The 24,952-nt window shown below is 31.5% G+C and overlaps 2 protein-coding genes, 1 non-coding gene and 2 pseudogenes across 3 annotated transcripts; 1 reads left to right on the forward strand and 4 right to left on the reverse strand.

Moving 5' to 3' along the window:
* Positions 1-428: 428 nt before the first annotated feature.
* Positions 429-500, reverse strand: TRNAK-UUU. The gene has a single exon. It is a non-coding gene; the product is annotated as a tRNA-Lys (tRNA).
* Positions 501-1,811: 1,311 nt separating this feature from the next.
* On the forward strand, positions 1,812-3,654 carry LOC123227805 (annotated as a pseudogene).
* Positions 3,655-5,143: 1,489 nt separating this feature from the next.
* Positions 5,144-8,036, reverse strand: LOC123227164 (annotated as a pseudogene).
* A 966-nt stretch (positions 8,037-9,002) lies between these two features.
* Positions 9,003-12,884, reverse strand: LOC123227035 (ACT domain-containing protein ACR10-like). Its single transcript, XM_044651648.1, has 6 exons — positions 12,442-12,884; positions 11,736-11,957; positions 11,032-11,137; positions 9,760-10,096; positions 9,372-9,656; positions 9,003-9,271 (listed from the first exon to the last, which is right to left on the reverse strand). The coding sequence occupies exons 1-6, from the start codon at positions 12,593-12,595 to the stop codon at positions 9,134-9,136; spliced, it is 1,242 nt and encodes a 413-aa protein (XP_044507583.1). The 5' UTR covers positions 12,596-12,884; the 3' UTR covers positions 9,003-9,133.
* Positions 12,885-21,399: 8,515 nt separating this feature from the next.
* Positions 21,400-23,557, reverse strand: LOC123227302 (probable cysteine protease RD19D). The gene is made up of 4 exons (XM_044652045.1): positions 22,953-23,557; positions 22,148-22,267; positions 21,826-22,069; positions 21,400-21,749 (listed from the first exon to the last, which is right to left on the reverse strand). Exons 1-4 carry the CDS (start codon positions 23,463-23,465, stop codon positions 21,562-21,564), a joined length of 1,065 nt encoding a protein of 354 aa, XP_044507980.1. The 5' UTR covers positions 23,466-23,557; the 3' UTR covers positions 21,400-21,561.
* Positions 23,558-24,952: the final 1,395 nt, after the last annotated feature.

Below are 24,952 nucleotides of genomic sequence, written 5' to 3' on the forward strand. Positions count from 1 at the left end.
TATACGTATAGTATTATTAATATTATAATAAATTGTTGAAAAGTGAAACGATTGGGAGTAATATGTTAATTACAATTTTTACATGCCGTTAATAGAGATTGATTTTGGCTCAAATGATAGAATTTTTGGACCAAATGGTTGGAAAATGGAAATCTTTTTTTTTTTAACCGTATAAAAAAAAAAAAAAGCTTAAATAAATAACAATGACTAATCTTAGATTTTTAACAAAATTTGCATACCCTGCCAAGTATAATCAATTATTTGAAATCCAAAAAAAAAAAAAACAGTAAAATAAAACCAAGAAGGGAAAGTTAAAAATTGAGAACAATCGGACAATTAAAGTACACAAAACAATTAAACAAACTGGTGAAAATTTATTAAAATCCGAGTACATGAAAAGGCAAAACAAAATGAGAAAAATTAGATAACGCCGTCTGTGGGGATCGAACCCACGACCACATGGTTAAAAGCCATGCGCTCTACCGCTGAGCTAAGATGGCTCACTTTGTATTTAATTTATGTTTAATTAAATAACTGTTTACACATGTTTAATTTTATTTAACTTTTAATTAACACAAAAGATACCCAGGGCTAAGGACTTATTCCCATCCAAGGTTTGATATATTCCAAAAACTCCCATCAACAAAATTTCAAATACCCACTAGGATTAAAGATAAAATTATTATTTATAAAAAAATTTAAAAAACTAAAATTTAATCTTATTTCTCCTCCATAGTTTAAAAATATAACCATTTTCTCTCACCCACAATTTGAAAATTTAATATTTTCCCCTTAGGATTTTCTTTCCTTCTTTAACCATATTTATTTTATTTGTTTGTGTAGATGATTTAGTTGTGATAGGTTTTGATTTGTCAACTATTATAGATTATGTATCAACCTTATGCTTTGTTTTTTCTTATTAGAACTTGAGCTCCCTAAACCTTTTTATTAATATAAAAGTTATTCAATAATCCACCATCTTATATCTTTCTCAACGTAACTATATAGTGAATTTGCTATGACACTTTTAGCTTGACTCATATGCTCTTTGTGCTACGCTTTTTGTCTATTCCAAGACATCATAATCTGTTAATGATGTCCCATTTTTTAATGTTAAACTCTATCATAAGCACAATTGGCGATCCTCAATAGCTTATCATCACTTAACTTGATATTGCATTTGTTGTAAATCAAATTGTTCAACAACTATTGATACATGTGTGTAGTAAAGCATATTTTTTTGTACATTTAAAGGCATCTTATCTTAACTTTTATCGTGACTTCAACCTTCACCTCATGACTTGGTTCGGATGCTGGCTAAGTTATTGATTTTTCCACTCAACAATATATCATTGGTGGTTACATTTTTTTTTAGTCATAATCTTGTTTACTAATTTGTAAAAAAAGAAATTATTGTCACCCGATCTACTACAGAGTCAGAATATCATACTCTCATTCATATTGTTGCTAATATTTGTTGGTTTTTTTATCTTTTGCATGAGCTCAACATTCTTCTCCATTCTCCTTTGCTTTTTTTTTAATTTTAACAATTAGTACATTCTCGACATAGCCAATAGTCCATCTTTCATACTCACACTTGCATAGGTTGCTCGTAGCATTTTTCTTTTTACAATCTTTTAACTTATGAGTATCTTGATCAAAGATTGTCTTAGGAGAATTTTATTTTCCTTATAACTTTAATTACATCTATGTAAGCTCCCCTTGCAATTGTGAAGATTTTCAAAAGAAATATATGATTTTAATTATTGTGGAAACTATTTCCTTTCTACATATGATTACAATCAGTTCATTATATTTTCTTAAGATTATGATTTCTAAAATACCTTTTCTTTAGATTCTAATTCCTTTTTCTGGTTACACTGTAATTCGATATATTGAGATCCAATTCACAAATTCTTTGAACACATCCCCCAAAAACTCCCTAAAAAATGGTGGCTGCATTACCCGATGCAAGGGACTTCGCTGTCCAAGTCATCACCGGCCGGTGGTTCATGTTGTTTGCTTCAATGCTGATCATGGCCGCCGCCGGTGCAACTTACATGTTCTCCCTTTACTCAAACGACATCAAATCAGCTCTTGGCTACGACCAAACCACCCTCAATCTCATCAGCTTCTTCAAAGATTTAGGCGCCAACGTAGGCCTTCTCTCCGGTCTCATCAACGAGGTCACTCCGCCGTGGGTGGCTCTCGTTATCGGCGCGATAATGAATCTTTTCGGCTACGCGATGATTTGGCTCGCTGTGGCCAAAAAAATCGCTGAGCCTCAGGTTTGGCTGATGTGTTTGTACATTTGCATTGGTGCCAATTCTCAGTCTTTCGCCAACACCGGCGTGCTCGTTACCTGCGTGAAGAATTTTCCCGAGAGCCGCGGCGTCGTTTTGGGCATTTTGAAAGGCTATGTTGGCCTGAGTGGCGCCATTTTCACTCAGCTGTATCATGCTTTCTATGGTGATAATACTAAAGCTTTGATTTTGATGATTGGTTGGCTTCCAGCTGCCGTTTCTTTTGTTTTTCTGGGGACTATTAGGATCATGGATGTGGTTCGCCGGCCGACTGATCTGACAGTTTTTTACAGTTTTCTTTATATATCATTAGGCCTTGCCGGGTTCTTGATGTCGATAATCATAATAGAGAAACAGTTCACTTTCAGTCAAGCCGAGTATGGCGAAAGTAGTGCCATGGTTAATTTTTTATTTTTTTGCCGCTTCTTGTTGTTGTCATAGAAGAATTCAAACGATGGAAGCTGAAACAGATCATCATGAATGATCCTTCTCCGATGACCGTCGTCTCCGATGAGAAACCGAATCAAAAGACGGTGTCATCATCTGCAACTCAACCGCCGCCACAACCTCCATGTTGGACGACTTGTTTCTGGCCACCAGAGAGAGGCGAAGACTACACAATTCTGCAAGCCCTTTTCAGCATCGACATGCTGATCCTCTTCGTGGCGACAATCTGCGGAGTCGGAGGAACCCTAACCGCAATCGACAATCTGGGTCAGATCGGAACTTCTCTCAGATACCCCAAAAGAAGCATAAGCACGTTTGTTTCACTGGTCAGTATCTGGAACTATCTCGGCCGAGTTTCTGCCGGTTTCATCTCGGAAATTGTTTTAGTGAAATACAAATTTCCCCGCCCTCTCATACTCACCATCGTCCTCTTATTTTCCTGCTTCGGCCATCTTCTAATAGCCTTTAATGTCCCCGGTGGATTATACGTAGCATCGGTTATTATCGGCTTCTGTTTCGGCGCTCAATGGCCGTTAGTTTTCGCCATAATTTCGGAAATTTTCGGTCTCAAGTATTACTCAACTCTGTACAATTTCGGGGGAGTCGCCAGCCCCATTGGTTCATATTTGCTTAATGTAAGAGTCGCCGGATATTTATATGACAGAGAAGCCGATAAGCAAATGGCGGCTGCCGGGCTCACCAGGAAGGCCGGTGAAGATCTCAGTTGTGTGGGAGTTGACTGCTTCAAGTTGTCGTTTATTATAATTGCGGCGGCAACTTTGTTTGGTTGCGTTATTTCTCTGATTTTGGTTCTGAGGACAGGAAATTTTACAGGAGTGACATCTATAAGAAGTTCAGAGAAGCTGCCGAGACTGCAGAGATGGAAACAGAATTTCGTTCATAGGAAACAACTTCAAGATTATAAGTACAATTAATGATTATTTTTCTCCATTAATTGTATAAAAAAAAGCAACCACAAGAATCCTTTTTTTTTATTTTTTATAATAAGGTTAGAATGTGACAACGGATATTTATGATATTTTATTTAAATATTATAATAAAAGTGAAATTAATTATTATTTTGTCTGTAAAGTTTATGATATTTTATTTATATTTTAAAATAAGAATGTAAGTAATGTTCTGTTATGTTGAATTTTAAAATATTATAATAACATACTAAATTGAAAATAGTATTTGGGTATGTTAATATTATTTTCTGTTAGTTTTTTTTTTTTTCACGACATTCTTTCCCTTTAATATAAATTTGATATAAATATCCAATTTTTTATAACTAATTAGTTATAAAATAATAATAAAAATACAACCACTTACACATTAACAATATAGAACATAACACTAAATAAAAAAATTTTAAAATTTCAATATCAAATCATCAAATAATATAATTAAATATTATTTAATTGAATTAAGAGATTTTGATGCAAAATTTTTTTGATTGTGAACTGAATTTTAGATTATGAAAGAGTAAGATTCTAATGTTAAAGATAAAAGCAAAATATGTATTAAGTTAGAGTTTGGACGTATTTATTTATTTAATGCATAAAAAATAATTAAAATTGTATAGTATAATTAAAATATATTAAATTAACTGATTTCCCAACTGAAAATACCATTTTCAGTTCTTAAGGTTTTCTTTTTTGGTAAATATTTTCATTCCCTAAGTTGGATATAGATATTTTTACCAAACCTTTAATAAAGTTTTCTGCCAAACCTACGAAATTGATAGGTACGGGACCAAATCTAATCTAATTGGCGAAAAAAATTCCACCAAAGATCACTTTTTTTGGGTTGTTTTTGGTCAGAGCGTATACTTCATGCTCCAATGTATCATTCTTAACATTGCTTTTGGATTAGAGGGGCATGTAGGGATGGATATGATTTGCCGGTTTTACTCAATTTGAATTCAATTTGAATTTCCAATTTGAATCAATAGTTTAAATTCTTTGTTTGAATCAATTCAAATTCATAATTTAAATTGATTATTCAAATTTGTGTCTCATTTTGGCTCTAATTTGTAATTTTAAATATTGAAACGACATCATTTTATCAATAAATCATAAACTCAAACTATAAATTCATATCATAAATTCAAATCATAAATTTAAACTAAACTTGTATCAAATCAAAACAAATCATTTTTTATTAAAATCAAACTCAAATCACCTTTAATTTTAATTCAACAAACTCAAATCAAAAAGTGTTCGAATTTGATCCGATTCATATCCATCCCTAGAGGCATGTAGATGAAACGAACACCATTTTTTGTTATTATTGAAATGAATCAATTCCAGCACACTTCGTTACATTCTACTTTTATGTCAATCTGTGTATACATGCGCCACGCGACGACATTTGTTTATGTTCTTGTAACGTCAAAAGATTTAAGTCCAAACCATTATTTTGGTTAGAAGCAATCTACTCCATAAATTCCAATTACAGCCATTATGATTGTCCTTAGATTACAAATTAAACATTAACCAGCTTAGTTTTCTACTTCCTGTGTTATATAATTATGCATTCACAATAAACTGAGTAGCGTATAAAGTTAAAAAAAGACCAAACCGGTACCTGTAAATTAGCACCGGCAGAAGAAAGAAGGGCGATCTCCTCTATCAAGGCGATCAGATGGACCGGCTCTATTTCTATAGCTTCTTCCTTCATCCTGTGCTGGCTTTCCTCCATTTCCATACCCATTGCTGCCTCTTCGTGGACTGCCATCCCTTTCCTTTTCTTAGCCTCTGTCTCTGCCATAACCATTCTGAGGATAACAATCTGAACCACCATACCTGTCATTTGCAATACGATCTCCACCAGGTTGGTACCTGCATTTTAGAAATTTTGGTCAAAGAGAAACAGGCTTTATTTATCGTAATGAAAAAAACCTCCATTTTTTTTTCATTTAATCTATTAATTAAAGCGCTTAGGCATTAGATTGTATTCCACCTACAGAACGTCCATACCTGTCATTGACAATGATGCTATCATGACCCCCAAATTTGCTCTCTGCTGTTATAACAGTTTTTATCTCCATAACGCCCGCCATCATATCAGTCATCCATGTATCTATCATGCTCTCCTCCAAAGTAGTTTCCACAGCCACCAGCTCCTCTGTACCTAGAACATGATAAAAATTTACCTCCAACCCCATCTCCAGTGCCACCAGCAGAAGGATAATCATAGGCCCAATGTCCACCATGCCCACATTTGAAATGTTCGTCTTGCTCTGCAGGCCTGATTCCACCATCGCTTCTCCTGCCACCAGATGAGTAACCTAGCCATGTTCTACATCCTCTCCTCCCATTTTGGGCTGAGCCCTGTTAACAGAGATAATCCTTCTTCAAACTCCCATCTGTGCATTTTTTTCAATAGCATCTTCCATGGCTCAGCAGTCAGCATATGTGACGAACCCAAATCCATGTGGACGACCTGAATCACTTTGCATCACGATCTACATGAATACGCAAGGGAATCTGATGAAAAGAATAGCATTGACTGCAGATAATCCAAAACCACAGAAATGAATGTGACACCAACTATTTAACATCATTGTGAAGAAGATGAGATTAGCAACAGTATGTTTATAATATAAATTTAAAAGCAAAACAGGCAAATAATTATAACTTGCTCCACACTAACTACTTAGCAATATGGCAAAAACTTGCACATGGAGCTAGTGAAACTTCATAAATACAATAATGATTAATGACCAGGTACTCCAAAACAGAACAGAACATAGAAGAAAATGGAAATTTTATGATTAATGACCATGTCATCCTCAAAGGATAAGAGATCCTTTGACCTTTTAAACAATATTTTTCCATAAACTTAAAATGAGTTTCATCCAACCAGACTTTCCATAAATCAAGTTAACCATTGTGAAAAGACTTCATATTCGGATAAAAAAAGATTGAACAAGAAAACGACATTGACAAGCCACAATAACAATAAGAGAAAGTAACACCAGATGGATGAAAGCAGAGAAAAACAGAAAATTTTACACAACAGGAAAGTAATACCAAAACATGCTATTGTAACTTGCTGATTATTCAGCCAGGTTTACCGCATAAGATCTGTTCCATACTTCCGATTCAGATCACTAATGTCCAAGCAAATTGCCTTCAATGTATAAGAACTCTTTCCTAGGCAAAAGTAGAAAATCCAAGTATATGTATTTGGCTGCCTATCATGAACAACAATCCATAAAGAAATAGATCCATTCCTTATTGAGAATGCTTGCTTGCTGGAAAAACTAAACATTACCACTCATCTTAATCTAATCACATAAACTGACACTGAACATCAGCAACTCAATTCCAACCAAAAATACCGTTCAAAAATTTCCATCTGCAGCATCTCAATAGATCATACTGAGCATTTCAATGAGAGCAAGAAAACAAGTAGAAAAGAAAATCAACATAATGCTTTAAAAAATCAGAGAACAAATATCAGAATATCCACAGACGATATCAACATTAACTAATGCAAACGACATGCAAAGAATAAAGACTAATCTTCTGATTCAGCATTGAATGTAATTGACAGCTAAATATCAGCTATGATTCGCTATGGAGTTCGGGACACGGAACGGAATCATTATGCACTGGTTCAATAATCGGAAGCTGAAATACTCTGGCTATAATATTAAAAGGTTACCATTAATTTAAAAAAAAAAAACTAATATAATAAAATTCTGAGTTTACAAAAAAAAAAAACCTATGTATCAGTTGTTAAATGTTTCTGTTCGTCCTGAATATATCTTTACAAGTCAAAGTGAAAATGATCCTTGAACGGGCCAGTTTCTAGGCAATCAAACACTCCAAGCAACCAAACAGTCCAGAAGAAAAACAAAAATGAATTTCCAGGCAACTTACTTAACAATCGAAGCGAAAACAAGATTTATTTTAAAAAAAAAAAACCACTAAGCTTTGAACTAATAACTCAAAAGTACCCGAGCCTTGATAATTTTTCCAAAAAGACTAAATGCGTTTTCAAGCTGTCGTTCATCGACGTTCCACGACAGTCCGCCAACAAATGTACGGTTCTCGTCTTTCCCGGTCATGTCTCTCTCTGACGTAACCAAGATAAGTTAACTAAAACACCTAAGCGGCGACACTTTTGCGAGAGCATTAGAGTGAGACTAGTAACACTCTGTTTGTTTCCAAAGAAAAGTGTTTCCGCGAAAATTAAAATTTCTAAGCTAAAATAGAAAGTTCCGGAATGTGAATTGGTTACTGGTGCTTTGTATGGTTATACTTTCAGAAATATTTTCAGGCTACAATCAATTTCGAACTTGGAAAACTTCCCGAGAAACATGGGCCTATAATTGGGCGTTGACTTTAGGGCCATAGTCCATCTCAATCAAAACTTTGATTTAATAAAAACTATGAAAAATATATCATTTGTAAGTTATCAATTAGGTTCAAAGTTTTAAGAAACTTATAATCAACCACACAACTTTGGGGGATAAAAAAAATTATTGTAAAGTTTTAAATTATTCAATTTTAAAAATAAATTAAACTTAGAATGAAACTTTGATCTACACATTAAAATTTTCTGAAAAATATAGGACAACATGGCGTTTTTCGGACCAGCAAGTAGAATTCAGCGATAAATTTTGCAAGTAATTTATACTAGTAATACCATGCATATACATAATGGATATACGTAAAATAGATACAAACTGAACTGAATTCGAATACTCTTTAACTCGAATTTAACTCAAATAAAAAATGACTCGACTCAAGTTTAACTCAAATCCGTCAAACTAATATTAAGGATGATTCAAATTATATTCGAATAAAAATAATTTTTTTGAGTTTAAACAGAAATTCATAACTCAAATATGTGATTTAAATTCGTAACTTATTTACAAAATGATATTATTTAACAATTATTTAATATAATTCAAATCGAACCATGAGCTAAATTCAAACTGAATCGAGCTATCTATCTAATTCACAAGCAAAACCGAGTCAAATCTCTTAACTCAAACTCAATTTATATTTAAAGTAAATAAATTCAAATCGAACCGAATCAAATTGAACCAACTTTCGAACCGAGCCAACTTGATTCAACTCTAACCCGAGATACATACTTATATATATCATCATATGATTGAATATTATTCTGTTTTTAATTTAAAATTATTCAATCACATAATAACATACATAAATGTGTAACTATTAATATACTCAATTAGATATGCATAGTTTTATTGGATTCATATTACAATTAGAGAGGGAAAAAACTTGCGACTTATCATTTCTCATAAGCAATTTCATCATTTACATTGTGGTCCCTGGTTAGTATGGCCAAAGAAAGTATGCTGTACAATGATGAAGAGAAAAATAAAAACCTTAGTACTATTCCCAACCCATCAAGATTTTCCTTACATGATCTTGGATCTTGTTCCTTGGCTCAGAATTGCCATCAGCTTCATCAAGCAGGATTCTATACACTTCCCATTCCCGGTTAAGGATCATGTGCCTCCCTATCTCGGCCTACAATATCAAAGGACAATGAGACAATGGCATAAAGCATTGGAGAAATTTTGATGACATTCTTTTATGGAAATTGATTAAATTTGACAAGGGCTAGTACCGAAAAGATGCGAATGTTGAGAATCTTGAGGGCTAGTGTGATATCATGGAAAACAAGAGGTCGGCCCCTGCCTGACAATTCAACAGGATTTGCCACCAGCAGCTCAGTATCAGGGCCGCGGCTCACCACAGCGACTCTAAGAGGGTGCAGAAGCTCCATCCGTAGACGAGAGCACAAAGCATTCTGTTTGTTTGGGTCGATTATCTTCTTCCCATCTGCTTGCATTATAAACAAGTCTAACTCACAGTTGCCTTTCGGGTTGGCGAAAAACCGTGCATGAGAAACCTTACATAACATAAACAAGTTTCCAGAATTAAGAAAAAAAGACACTGCAATAATGAAACAAATTTGATTTAATGAAAAGTTAAATGGCTCAAATTAAATAAACCTGGATATTGTAATCCTTTAGGGTTCTCATGATGTCGTAAATGAGACCCTTGTGATCCTGGCAGAGGATTTGAATGAGCGTGTGATAAGGGCTAAATGCATTATCCATGGTAATGGATACAGGAGTTGAAGAAAGAAATCCGGTAGGTTGTCCAGCAGGCAGCTCCAAACTGAACATGTCTCCAGTGATTGCAGAAGGAAGAAATGAGGAACCCTGAGAGCATGCAGTTACTTCAGGACCGGCCAATTCGATCTCACAACTCATTAAGGTATTGCCTAACACAGCTTGCAAACGATTAACTGTTTCTTCCTGCCTTTTTCCAGTATGAAGAAGCTCCCTGATGAAAACACAATTCTATCAGTTACAGAAAAATAAAGAGCATGTCTCTCCCATCTCAATTACATGCAATCATTAACAGAGTTATAGCACATTTTGCAGCCAGTTAAATAATTGTTTGAAGCTCATGGCTCCAGAAGTTTAAGGATTTATAACCGAACTTTGAAAGTTCACAAATAAACACTCAGCAATCCTTTTCAATTGCAAATGAGCAATGATGAATATGCTCTAACTGAATATAATCTTTTGCTTGACTGAGGAAAACTTATATCCAAAAAATATCTCATAATTCACATTCCAGGTGATGTATTATTTTATTTGACCATCCCATATCATTCACCGAATCATCACTACATTTACTGGCCATGGTCAAAAGATACATGCAAATCTTTGTGAAGTGCTCTACTTCATTGCCAATTATAAAAAGACTTTCACAGTATCACCCATTTCAAGTTTTTGTCTTTTGTGCCCTTTTGGAGTGAATGCTCGAGTGCAGAATCCGAATCAGCTACAGAAAGTTATGATAATGGTTAGTGGGAATAAGTATACATCATAAAAAGAACCATTTATTCTCATCTTATCTTACTCAAAATAACATAAAGTATGCCTTATTCCATAAGGCATTTGTCACATCAATTACTTAGCCAATTTCACAAGTCAAGAATTGGCTATTTATTGCTAGTTGATAGCATTATGTTCAAAAGCTCTCATTTTGGCTGACATAAAAGATAAATGAGAGAATTTGAGTCCTTAAATAGCCCTAGAGACTAGAGAGATCAATTTTGCTATGAGATTCCAAATTATCTTGTCTTTTTCCTTCTTATGTCAAACTATCAAAATGTCCTTAAAAACTAATAAAAGAAAGCGAAAATACAAAGAAACGAAAATATAGAAGTCTAGCACTTGTTAAAGCAAAAGTTTCCAAGAACAGCAAACCTGGTATCAGTGACGAAAAAGAGATCCATCACTTTCCCATCTGGGGTAGTGGATACTTTTACCCTTTTTATTATAAGCTCTAGCTCACAAAGAACCTCAGTTACATCTACAAAAATAGACAAGACAAACAAAAAAACAATTTAATTGAATAATGCAGCTGCTCCATGATTATTAGTTAATGATACAAGAGCTCAAAAAATAAAATACTGAAAAAAGGAAAAGTTTAACCATTTTGTTGTGTTGCTCTTTTAAAACATCTTTATATCCTTTCCCAGGACAACTTTTTTCATTTCCAGGTCAAAATAATTAAGAAATAACAAAATGATAATCAAACCATTCTCATAAAATCATAAATCAAGTACGGTAAATTTGAAAATAATCAAGTTATTTGGAGACTGTTGATAAGTTTTTGGTAAGTTCAGTCACATAGGCTCCACCACAGACAATTCTTGAACGAATTATCGAAAATGTTGAAAATGGTATGTACATATTTATATTGGCTTTTCAGATTTTATCCTATCATATCAATAAGCAAAGAACCCAAACAAAGATTCTGAATAATTTTCCAGAAATTTCCAGAAGGCAAGCAGCACAAAGTCTAAAAATGAGATGTAAAGTCATAGAACCCCAAGGCAGACAAATCTGAATATGGCAAAACACTTGGTCAAAACGGTTAAAATTTTCATGGGTAAAATAAAGGCTACCATGTAAGAGTCCTTTTCTGTCTTGAGAGCACCAGAATTTCAAAAGAAACACATCTGGAGGCTTTGACTGCTGATTTTCCAACCGGTACGAGAAGATTCTAGAGGTTGCAAATGGTGAAGGACAGACCTCTAAGAGCCTCTTCTTCAACAAACTCCACCTTGTGGATGGCTTTCCAACCACCCAAAACACCAAGTAGCACCATTTACCATCAGTTGAGACATCTTCACAGAACAAGAAGAAACAACACGACAAAATCACAAATACATCCAAATAAAAGCTAAGTTTTATTAAGAACACTAGATCCAGCAAAACTTGAAATCACAGCAAAATTATCCCTTTTTTCTTCAAAAAAAAAAATACTGTTATGTCCTATGTTGGCCAACCATTCGCGTAAAATGACCTCAAAACAACTAAATTCATCCTTCAATTAGATCTCCAAAACTGTCTAAAAGGAAACCATAAAAAATTACTGTATCAGAAGTACCCATCTCCAGCATTGCCGAAAGAATCAGTCATCAACTAACAACTTTCAAAATTCAACAAAAATAAAAAGAAAAAACAAACCATTATTTGATTACCTCCAAAATCAAAGATCCCACCATCCACATAATCAAAAAGAAAAACAAAAAAAACACACTACGGTACTGTTCCGGCAACGTTACCAATCAGCTACAAAAAAATGAAAATATGTAAAATGAAGCACACCTCCTTTGCAAATGCTCAAGCCAAAAAGCAAGATAACCCTGCACAAATCACAACCTAAGCCAGTCTTGTCGGGACAGTTAACTGTAATAACAGTGGGATCACCCGGGTTCTCGCCTTGACTTATGACGACAAAATCTTCATACAATATCCCCATTTCTTGAACTCTTATTTTCCACCTACAGAGAACGAAAAAGATAAAAACTTGATGAAAACCCAGATGGCTATCTTCGCTTTCTCTTTATTTTGAGGCGTTGATTCCTTCTTGTTGTTTAGCTGAATCTTGTGTTGGAGATTCCGTCATAAGAGAAGTGAACAAAAACAAACACTTGAGTGAGAAACAAAGAGAGAAGAATTAGCACAGTCGGATCTTCTTGTTCCCCCTGGCCCTGGCCTCGCTCTGTTATTTATTAATTTTATTTTGGTTGCCTTTTTTAGTCTCTTGCTTTTGATTAAGTTTTAATTTATACTTTTAACTTTATAGTGAAGACTTAAAAGGAGAACTGAGGCGGAGAAACATTTTGGGATTTTCAGGCCACGTGGTGATATAGGATTAATTTATTTAAAATAAAATTACTTGATGATGTGTCAGAATGTTATTGGAGAATAAGGATAAAGTAATTCACAAGTATGAAGCATAACTCATTTATTTATTACAAGAAAAAGAAAAACATGAAAGTGCAATATTTAAAATGTCTTTTTTGTTTACAATAATTTTTACAATTTTCAAACTAAACCAAATTTAAAATACATATATATGAATTAAACTTTTTATATATTTATATCATATTCTAGAAAATTATATATGAACTAATTTTATTAAATAATATATATTTAAAAACAAATAATTTTTAATAAATTCAAATCAGATCAAATCGTACTTTTTTATTTCATTTTTTTAATAATTTTTTAAGTTATTTTTTTAATTTTATTTAGAAAAATCTCTTGACCCACATAAAACTGGACTATACACACCTTTTCTAGCTATTCCAGAATCAATTTCAATGGTTTTTTTTTGGTTACCAAATATAAAGCATGTGTTAAAATGAATATGTAATAGGTGGCATTGATGAGTGAAGTTTTATTGGAAGAGATTTTCTACGGTTTTTTAAAGAAGTTGTACGAAGTTGGTACCCTTCAAGCAATTTTTTATAATGTTAGACAGGCGATTATTATTCTTAATCAATTTTTTGATATTTGATTTATTTATTTATTTATTTATTTATTTTTTTTTTTTTTTTGCATTGGTTGTTTTTTTCGTTAATGCTTTCTAAAAACCCAAGTTTTTGCAAGGAAATTTAAGTGTTGTCAAACATGTAACATCTTATATAAAGATTTCAAGTGTACGGGTTTTGAATGTGGAAATAGATATGAATCGAATTAAGTTTAAATATCTATTTATTCGAATTTAATTCGAATAAAAAATACCCAGTTTTTATTTATCGAACTAACATTAAGTGTGATTTAAATTTGACTCAAATATATAACTTAGATTTATAATTTGAATTTATAACTCATTAACAAAATGATATTGTTTAACAATTATTCAATATAAATTAAACTGAATCATAAATTAAATTCAAATTAAATCAAATTATCTACTTAACTTATTAATCGAACCAAATCAAACTCTCTTTAAGTCAAATTTAACCCAATTTCAAAACTAGTCACATTTAATTTAAATTTAATTTAAATTCAAATTAAGCTAAATTAAACCGAGCCTCTTTCAAACCCAAAAGTCTAGCATACGTTGCAGATAAGAAGAACTGAAAAATAAGCTAGAGGCATAATGTTTGCTTTTTATGATAGCAAGTGGGCAGTTGATGCGATATTAGGCAGCTGTATTGTCAGGAGATTTTATAAGGAATTATTTGAATAAAGATAAATGAACTTAGTATTAAAATTGAACAAATTTATGAAGCTTTTATTTATTTTTTAGGAGATGGATTTATTGCCATTTTTTTGGTTTACAGAAGATGATTTATGGTTTGATGGTCTCTTAATTTTAACAGAATATTTATTATACGATTGTGTAGAATATTCTATAATTATTAGGTCGAATCCATCCATGTAGTTTCAGAGACAACTTAAAGAAGAAACATAAAAATCAGGTATTTTTTGCCATTAGAGATTGATCTCTCACTGTATAAATCTAAGAAATAAAATATTACAATAATTTTCTATTATCAATGATAATATAATAGGTAATATATATGATAATCTGATTATTATTTTTATTTTAAATATTAAAAAATTAATCTTGATTTTATTATTATTATATTATTATATATTAATTTTTTTAAAATAATTTTATTTTTAATTAATATAACAATTTATTAGTATTATTTTATTATTTTTAATTAAATATAATAATTATTTATATTTATGAATTTTTATCAAATTTTATTTAATATATTAATGATTTATATATAATAATTTTTTAAATAATTTATCTTAAAAATAATTTTTTTTAGTATGATAATAAAAAATTAGCTTATCCAAATGCTTTCTGAATATATGAAACAACGACAACTTATTCAAGGTAAATTAAAAGGTGGTTAAAGAGAATCATTTAATTCTCCTTAAATTTAAAATATGTGAATTATTTTTATATAAAAAATTAAATATCTACTATTTTTTAAATTTAAAAAATTATTAATTTAGTATATTTGAAATCTAAAAATAATTTTTAAAATTTTGTGCTAACCTTTTTTAGATTTAATCATTTTTCCATGGACTTTTATCACAAACTTTTTGAAGGAGACGATTTTTGACATGTTGTTCACTGATTTCTGCAGAAGATTTTTTTGGGTATTCATGATCACATCAGGTGTTCTTGTCGTGTGTGGTACGAGCGCAAACATATTTGATAAGAACGAGCACTCTGTAGAACTTTTCCAGGTTGCAAACGTGACAATTTAGCTTCTTAGTTTCCACAATAAACTTTTTGGACCACAATGAGTCCCTCTCTTCCTTTAGTTTCATCTTTCTGATAAAATTTTTTATTTTTTTAATTTGATTTGGCATAGATTAAATATCTATTTGAGAAGAAAAAGATTAGCAGAAAAAAAAACTTTGAAAAGGAGACGCCGTTTGTAATAATGTTAGAGATGACACCAAAATTTGAAAACTAAACTTTATAAGAAAAAATGTATTTTTTAAAATTTTATCTATGAGATAAATAGTTATTTTTTAGGGTTTTAGGGAGAAAAAGAAATAAAATTTTAAGAAGTTAACATTTCGTTAATTTTAACTGTTCATAAATAAATAAATAGCATTTTTGAAGTTAAGCGATGAGAATTTGAGATTAGAAGATACTTTTGATAGAAAATAAGCTCAAACGACTATTTCTCACCCAAGGTATGTTGTAATGATAAGTTTCCACCCTTTAACTATGGAAACACTAAATATCCACCCATAGCCGGTTAAATTTAACAGAATCCTAACGCTTGAAAATTTTATCTCTTTTTACCCCCCTAAACTTTGAAAACTAAAATTTTCCCCAGCCTAAGTTTTAAAAAATGGTAGTTTCACCCTAGGGTTTGGTTTTGAAATCTTCGGCGACCTCTCCGGCTCCATTGCCGACGACCTCTCCCTCTTGAGGCATCCTCTCCTTTCGGTGATCTCTTTCTTCCCATTTGGAAGGTCGATCGGCGTCAGAGACGCCTTGAGAGACGAAGAGTTGGAGAGGTCGTCGGAGATTTCAAAACCAAACTCTAAGGTGAAACTGTAATTTTTTAAAACTTAGGCTGGGGAAAAATTTTAGTTTTCAAAGTTTAGGGGGGGTAAGATAGATTAAATTTTAGTTTATTTTTTAATATTATAGAGAAAATAACGATTTTACCCTTATCACCGTTATTTTTAACTGGTTATGGGTAGGTATTTGGTGTTTTCATAGTTAAAGAGTGAAAATTTGTCATTACAACATACCTTGGGTGGGAAATAGTCGTTTGGCCTAGAAAATAATCCTTTGGCTTATGCAAAATTGGGAATAGTTCACTTGATTTTTTTTTAACTGAATTTTATCTGTATTAGATAGATAGATAAATTTGAGATATAATAATATGATAAAAATTTAAATTCAAAATTTTTTTTAATTTTAATATTTTATTAATTTTACTAATTCGTAAAATTTGACCAAAATATAGCCAAAATGTCGATGTTAAATAAATCAAGGTCGTGCCAAACTAGGAATTTGAGAACAGAGTGTAGTAAGGGAGACTTAATGATCCGGCCATCAATTCGGCAAGGCTACCTACTTCGTCAGACCGACATTCGGCTCGGATTTAGGAAATTGACTTATAACTTTATTATAAAAATAATCAAAATTTTTTGGGTTCAAAAAAATATAATTGTTTATTTGGCATAACCACCGACACTATTTGATTGTTTTCCAACTTTGATTTCAGCCTTTGATTCTTTAGATCTATACTTCGTGTTCACATACTGTTACTTTGAGAAAAATAATAAAAAAAAAAATTAAGCCCTTTAATATATACAATTTAAATTTTGAGGAAGTGCAAAAAAATTAAAAATTAAAATATAGAATTTTTTTAACAAGAAATTTTAGTCGAACTAAATCATTATATTCAAAATCAAATCAATCATATAAAATAAAATAAATCTTAAACCTAATAATTAATTTTATAATTATTAAATTAGATAAATCAAAAAATATATAAAATTTTCCTTTACTAAGTTCCCCTAGCCCAAGATACTTATACAAATACCAACAAGACATTTTCTTCTTAATCAGAATTACAAATGTATTTTTCTTTGTTTGGTAGTTAACCAATCAATTGTTAATTAATTTTTGGAGATGGACATGCAGCACGGGTGTTTTAATCATAGGAAAATAATTAAAATAAGATAATTTCAGCGGAATTAAACGGATATAATCAAGAAAATTGGTTTTGCTGAAATTGTCCGATTATATAAAGGTGGTATGACAAATGTTGACACAATTCATAATTGTCAAAGTTCCAAATATTTTGATTTTTCATTTTTTTTATAGATAAATTCATTTAAAAAATGAGTCAAAAGGCTAGTATTAATTAATTTTTTCAAATTTTTAATGTTTATTGTGATGATTTTTATTTTGTTTTAAAATATTTAATTTTTGTAATCAATATTAAGTTTTTAAGTTTGAAATTGGTTGTTAGTGGATAAAAAATGGTTATTTATTAGATTAAAGCGTTATTTTTGTGTTGAAATTGTAATTTTTATTTGGAAAATGGTAGATTTTTGTTGGTAAAAAATTTAGGATATACGGTAAAATTGTCAAATTTTGTTTATAAAAATAAGAGTTTTTAAATTCAAATTGATTAAAGCTTATCCAAATGCTTTCTGAACATATGAAACAACGACAACTTATTCAAGGTAAATTCAAAGGCGGTTAAAGAAAATCATTTAATTCTCTTTAAATTTAAAATATGTGAATTATTTTTATATAAAAAATTAAATATTTATTATTTTTTAAATTAAAAAAATTATTAATTTAATATATTTAAAATTTTAAAATAATTTTTAAAATTTCGTGCTAACCCTTTTTTAGATTTAATAATTTTTCCATGGACTTTTATCACAAACTTTTTGACGGAGACGACTTTTGACATGTTGTTCACTGATTTCTGCAGAAGATTTTTTTGGGTAATCACGATCACATCAGCTGTTCTTGTCATGTGTGGTACGAGCGCAAACAAATTTGATAAGAACGAGCACTCTGTAGAACTTTTCCAGGTTGTAAACGTGACAATTTAGTTTCTTAGTTTCCACAACAAATTTTTTGGACCACAAACAATGAGTCCCTCTCTTCCTTTAATTTCTTGCACTATTGTATCATAATATTATGCAAAACTGGACAGACAAAGGGTTTTATCTTTCTAACAAAGTTTTTTTTTTTTTTAATTTGATTTGACAAAGTTTTTTTTTTTTTTAATTTGGTTTGACATAGATCAAATATCTATTTGAGAAGAAAAATATTATAAAAAAAATGAAACTTTGAAAATGAAAGATTGTCGGTAATAACATTAGAGAAAATACTAAAATTTGAAAACTAAATCCTAGAAAAGAAAATATATTTTGTAAAACATTATCTATAGGAAAAATAATTATTTTTTAGAGTCTCGAAGAGAAAAAAAAAATTTAAAGAGTTCAAATTTCATTGATTTTAACCGTTCATTAATGAATAAATAAAATTTTTAAAGTTAAGAGGTGAGGAATTGAGATTAGAGAATACTTTCAATAGAAAATAATCCTTTGGCCTATGCAAAATTGGAAATAGTCCATTTTTTTTTTTAACCAAACTTTATCTGTATTAGAGAGAGATAAATTTGAAATACAGTAACATGACAGAAGTTTAAATTTAATTTTTTTTAATTTTAATATTTTACTAATTTTATTAATTTTTAGAATTTGACCGTTTGATTCTTGAAATAACCAAACTATAGCCAAAATGTGGATGCTAAGTAAATGAAGGTTGTGACAAACTAGGAACTTGAGATCAAAGTGTAATAGGGAGACTTAATGGTCCGACCATCAGTTACGCAAGACTACCTGCTTCATCAGACTGACATTCGGTTCGGATTTAGAAAATTGACTTATGACTTTATTATAAATATAATCAACATTTTTGGGTTCAAAAAAATATAATAGTTTATTTAGCATTACCACCGACACTATTTGATTGTTTTCGAACTTTAATTTTTTTTTTAACAAAAAATTTTAATCGAATTAAATCATTATATTTGAAATTAAATCAATCACATTAAATAAAAAAAAATTTAAATCTAATAATTAATTTTATAATTATTAAATTAAATAAATTAAAAAAGATATAAAACTTTCCTTTACAAAGTTCCCTAGCCCAAGATATTTATACAAACACCAACAAGATATTTTCTTCTTAACCAGAATTACAAATGTATTTTTCTTTGTTTGGTACTTAACCAATCAATTGTTAATTAATTTGAGGAGATGGACATGCAACAGAGGTGTTTTAATCATAGGAAATAATTAAAATAAGATAATTTCAGCGGAATTAGTCATAACTCTAGGCATTAAACGGATATAATCAAGAAAATTGGTTTTGCTGAAATTGTCCGATTATATAAAGGTGGTATGACAAATGTTGACTCAATTCAAATCGCTCATGCTATCTACTATAATTGTCAAAGTTCCAAATATTTTGATTTTTCATTCATTTTTTAGATAAATTCATCTACAAAATGAGTCAAAAGGCTAGTATTAATTAATTTATTCAAAATTTTAATGTTTATTGTGATGATTTTTATTTTTGTTTAAAATATTTAATTTTTGTAATCAATATTAAGTTTTTAAGTTCGAAATTGGTTGTCAGTGGATAAAAAATGGTTATTTATTAGATTAAAGTGTTATTTTTGTGTTGAAATTGTAAATGGTAGATTTTTGTTGGTAAAAAATTTAGGATATACGGTTAAACGTTCAAATTTTGTTTATAAAAATAAGAGTTTTTAAATTCAAATTAATTGTTAAATAATGAAAATTCTAATTAATTTATTAAGTAAAACAGATGAATTTAATTAGAAATAAGAAAAATCCAATGGGGAAATTGTGCCTAATTACTTTTCATCCAGATGTAAGGGTAAGATGATGTGTTTGTTGCCCGTCAAATTGGTAATATTTTATGGGATTTTGAGCAATCTAAAATTATTTGTGGGCCACATCTAATGAATATTATATGCGGTGGAAAATCACCTCATCCAAATGGAAAAGTCTTGAGCCACATAATGCACATAAATATTCACCAATAATTCAGGGTTAAACAGAGAAGAAAATCTCTAGATGAGCAAGAAATTCCTTTGATAATAATGTCAAAAGTGGAAGCATACAAAAGCCTACGAAATGTAAATGATGTCATATCTGATTTACGATATGATACAAACCCGCCAACATTTTCACCTAATCTTTCATAGTTTCCATCGACCTTATTATATAGTAACAACCATCACATTATATATATATATATATATATACACACACACACACACAAATATATAAACATACAAATAAATTATTATATATTAAATAATTTTAAAATAAAAATTTTATTTTAATCATTAGGTTTGGAGTAGAGGTGTGTAATCGATCAGGTTTGCCTCGACTTGGCCTGTCACACCTAAATCATGTCGAGCCAAAGCTCACTATAAAATAGGCTGTGTTGATCCATCAGAGGAAAAGGGCCCACGACACAACTCAAGTCCTTCTAAATCATGTCGTGTTAAACTTTTATTGGACCGACTTATATACTTTCACAAACTGATGCACAAAATTATGATCTTTTAATTCTTCTGTCCGATATAGTTCAGTATGGTTGCAGACCATGTCCCCACAGCCCAAGGCCTTGACACGGTCTGCATGGCTCGAATGCCTGATATAGTCTACTATCGTTGCAGACCCTGTCCCCATAGCAGTTGCCCCAGAAAAAGCCAAACCGTGTTGTGGGTTGATTCAACCTACATGCATAGGCATGGCGACCATTTAATATTAAAAACAAATTGAATTATCGAACCAAGTTTGAATTTGTTTTCCAATGTGGGGCCTTCAGAGTTTGAGCCAGAATTTCCCATCTGCATTTCTTGATAAAACATTCAAAGGAAAAATTTTCAGGTAACAGGAGGTGAACTTGATTTAATGCGTAATTTGGTGGCTGTGGCCTGAATCCTAATTTCAAGGGCCTACTAAATTAATGCCTGTTTGACACCCAACCCGCCCACCTGTTCGCGAGGTGCATTAAAAATCACCCACTAAACATAATTCAGTATTAAAACACTATTACATAGGAAGACGAGTAAAAAAAACTTTATGTTGAGAGTTTATTATATTTATAAAATCTTAATTCATAATATTATATATTTAATTACTGTACTTTAAATTAATTTGATCAATATTTTATCCGATAATTGAAAAAAAGAAAAAAACCACTAATATAAGATGTATGTCTATATAATGATGCGTATTATTCTAAACATCAGAAAATCATAAAAAATGACTAATTTTTTCTTAGGAGATTTGAGTGACTGCAGCAGAAACCATAGTGTTCATTCCACACATCCCCCGACCACGACAAAGCCGATAGTACCCATTTTATCCCCACTGCTTGCCCCATGAATTCTTGATGATCCAGTACGGCTGATTGACCAGCCTTAGAATGGAGAACCCATGGGCACCGTATCCGACAAGTAAAACACCGTGGTTGATCCATCGCTTGCCGCAGATGAGCGGGCACGACACACCCCCAATGTAAGTTTGCATAAACACCGCATTCAGTCCAACTACATCAAACATTTTTTCGATTATCATTGTTTCCGTAAATGAATATGCCGAAGCCTTGATCAAGTTCAAACTCACTTGCTAGGGGGCCGTGATGAACTAAATGTGAGGCGATTTGTTGCTCGTCGACAGGAATATTGGTAAAATTCACAACTTTTACAGCTACTTTCCCAGGATTGAACTTGCATTCACCTCCTATTCCAGTGCAGGGGTATGAACTTTCCTCTTCAAGTCCTCCAACCTCGATCAAATATTTGCAGGCGTTTGTCATAAGGCCTCCATAGCAGCCATTATCACATTCCTTTTTGTCCTTGGCATCACACTGCAAATTACTTATATGAAGGCCACTGTAGCTTTATCAATGAAGTATGCATTATTAAAAGATCCAGTAGAACCTAACCGTGTGGTCGCAGTCGACGAGCTGCTGCTCGCTGAGATTAAGAAGCTTCCCAGTTGCAACGAAGTTGGCTCCTTCAACAGCTCCGGTGGTGCTAAAAGCCCAGCATGATCCACACGTGCCCTGCATCAAAATTCAAGCTTTGCCGTCACTAACCAGTAAAAATGCACAGCCATGTAGCACAGAAACGAAAATGCGAAAACAAAAATGCTAAAATGTTTCTTTTAATATAAGAACAAAAACGGGAGAAGTGTATAAATATAAAAATTATGGAGGTTTTATAAATACCAAATTTTATGAAAAAATGTAATATATAATAATTTTTTAATAACAATAAAGTGTTCATTCAATTAACTTCATTTGTTGATCTATAATTAAATAGTCAATGTATATCAAATATGATGAAACTATTTTTGACAGTTGGAGAGATTGGAGATTGAGAGAAGATGAGTTTTAACACAGCTGACAGAAAAGAAGTTTTATATACCCAAGAGGAGGGGATCAGAGTTAAGGTTGAAAATTATGAAAAAAATAGAATAAGACATGAAATTGATTTTTAATAGATTAAAACAATAAGAAAAAGAATTTCCTTTCCCGAATTGCGTTTTAAAATTTTTTATATTTTCAAAACCCTAAAACATTCTGGAAACAAAAACGTTTTGGAAACTCAGAAATTGTGCTTCCTAGATTTACAAAATTAGTTCCGTGAAGCCTAATTTCTGCTCATCCATAAGTTGTATTTCAACCAGCTGATTAACTCAGAGATTTTAACAGTATAAAGAAAACAGAAAAAAAATGTACAATATACCTGCATCTTGACCTCAGTAACGGCACCCTTTTCTCTCCAATCAAAGCTCTCAGGCAAATCATCCACTTCCAAATTGTCCATCATCTTCACATCCTCAACGTCACCCCCACCAGCTGGCCCGCCTCTCATCCCTGTGTAAAATCTCTCAAACTCCTCCTCAGACAAATCGGAGAAAGGAGTCACCCCATGGACCGCCGTGGGATCAAGCAGCTGATGCTGAGCTGCCTTCATCATGTTCTTCGCGAATATCCGCAAGCGGTGCACGTACTCCTCTCTGGTAGAGTAATTTTTCCCGTACTTTTGAATGAAAGACTTGAATTTCTGCTCCGTAGCAGTACCCAGAAGAGCGTTTCTGGAGAGAAAGGAATTGGAATCGTCTGTGACTTGGAGTATTGTAGGGTTCTGTGGGGCGTCATTAACGTGAAGAGATGAAACTGAAGAGAACGTGAGTGCGTAGGTTATTATTGTAACACGCACTGCGCACGTTAGAGCTTGTAATTTTGCCAGTGTCATCTTCTTCTACTGGGTATTGCTGTTTGTTCGTCGCTCTGCTTGCTTGCTCTGAAACGAAGTGAAAGAGAGCGTTAAAAGTTGCATTTTTGGCGACTGAAATTCCTCTTTTGTCCTTGAAAGAATTTAAAAGGAGCAGTATAATGGTAATGCGGTGGAAGGGTAGCCAGGTGTAACGGCCAGTTGGACACGTGTAAAGCTTGGGAGGTTAGTGTGAAACGTGGCAGCTGCGTGTAAGTACATGTTCAATCAGCTGTTACTTGGATGCCTTAGCTTGTTGCCACGTGGCTCTCTGACGCAAGAAAAATGGAGATTCTCTCTTGAACTGACTGGGGGATCGGTTTAGAGGTGTTAAATGGTGGGTTGGCAAGGGCACGCCTTTTTGGGCTTGATCTGTTTAGACCCAATAGGAGTGAGAAAGATTTGTGGGTCGATTCAATTATTTTTTTATCAATTGACCCATCCAACATTGTCTATTATTATAATGAACTAAAATAATTAAAATTTTTTATTTTATATTATTAAAAACTAAATAAATTTATTTTTCAGGTTACCCGTTAAGAACCCACAGAGATATGGCTAAGAGATCTTAGACTATGTCTCAAACCTTGAGATTTTATTATTTCGATCAAATACAAAAACCTGTCAAATAATAGACCTTGACATGAGCTAATATATAAATCTAGTGGACTATACAAGAATCAATTATATATAATCTAATTTGACTTATTGTCATCTCTAATCTAATTCTGTTTTTTAAACTGACTAATAAAATACTTAGAATTGAATTTTGTATTAAAATACTTTTCCGCCCTAAGTAAACATAAACAATATTTTTTCTCCCAATATCAAATATAAATAATATTTTTTAATCAAAATTTAAACTTTGTTAATGAAATAATAATATTACGTGAAATAACACTTAATACATTTAAATGTTTTTATAAATGTATTGAATTCAAAGAATTGGTACAAAGTAAGTTGTTGGTAATTAATATTTGTTCTAAAACTCACAAACTTACCCAAGTTTTCTTTAGTTAAGAAGTGAACATAAACTTTTAACATGCCAAGTATATCAATACTCCTTTTATTTAAATCACATATACAACTTTACTTTCCATTTTTCAAAAATGATAAAAACTACAAATTTAATTCTCTAAATATTGAAATTTAATTTTATAGTTATTATCTCTCACTTCCCATGACTTTTATGAAAGATTAAATGCCCATAAGGCATCACAAAATGATCAATAATCTCCCTTTAGATTTGGAAAAATCATCTTTCATCTTTCTTTAATTGTAAAATCTAATGATGAAACTAATATGAGGAGGTAAGTGATGATTCAATGAAATATGAAAGGGTAATTAACTTAGTATATGCACATAAAAAGGTTTAAATTTAGTGTTTTTTTTATTTAAACCTTTTCTTGCCATCCATTTTCTAACCCATAATAGCAATTCAATTTTCTTAATGGTTCTTTAAAAGTCAA

This window comes from Mangifera indica, chromosome 10, assembly GCF_011075055.1.
Source record: "Mangifera indica cultivar Alphonso chromosome 10, CATAS_Mindica_2.1, whole genome shotgun sequence".
In the NCBI taxonomy this organism is placed as follows: domain Eukaryota; kingdom Viridiplantae; phylum Streptophyta; class Magnoliopsida; order Sapindales; family Anacardiaceae; genus Mangifera; species Mangifera indica.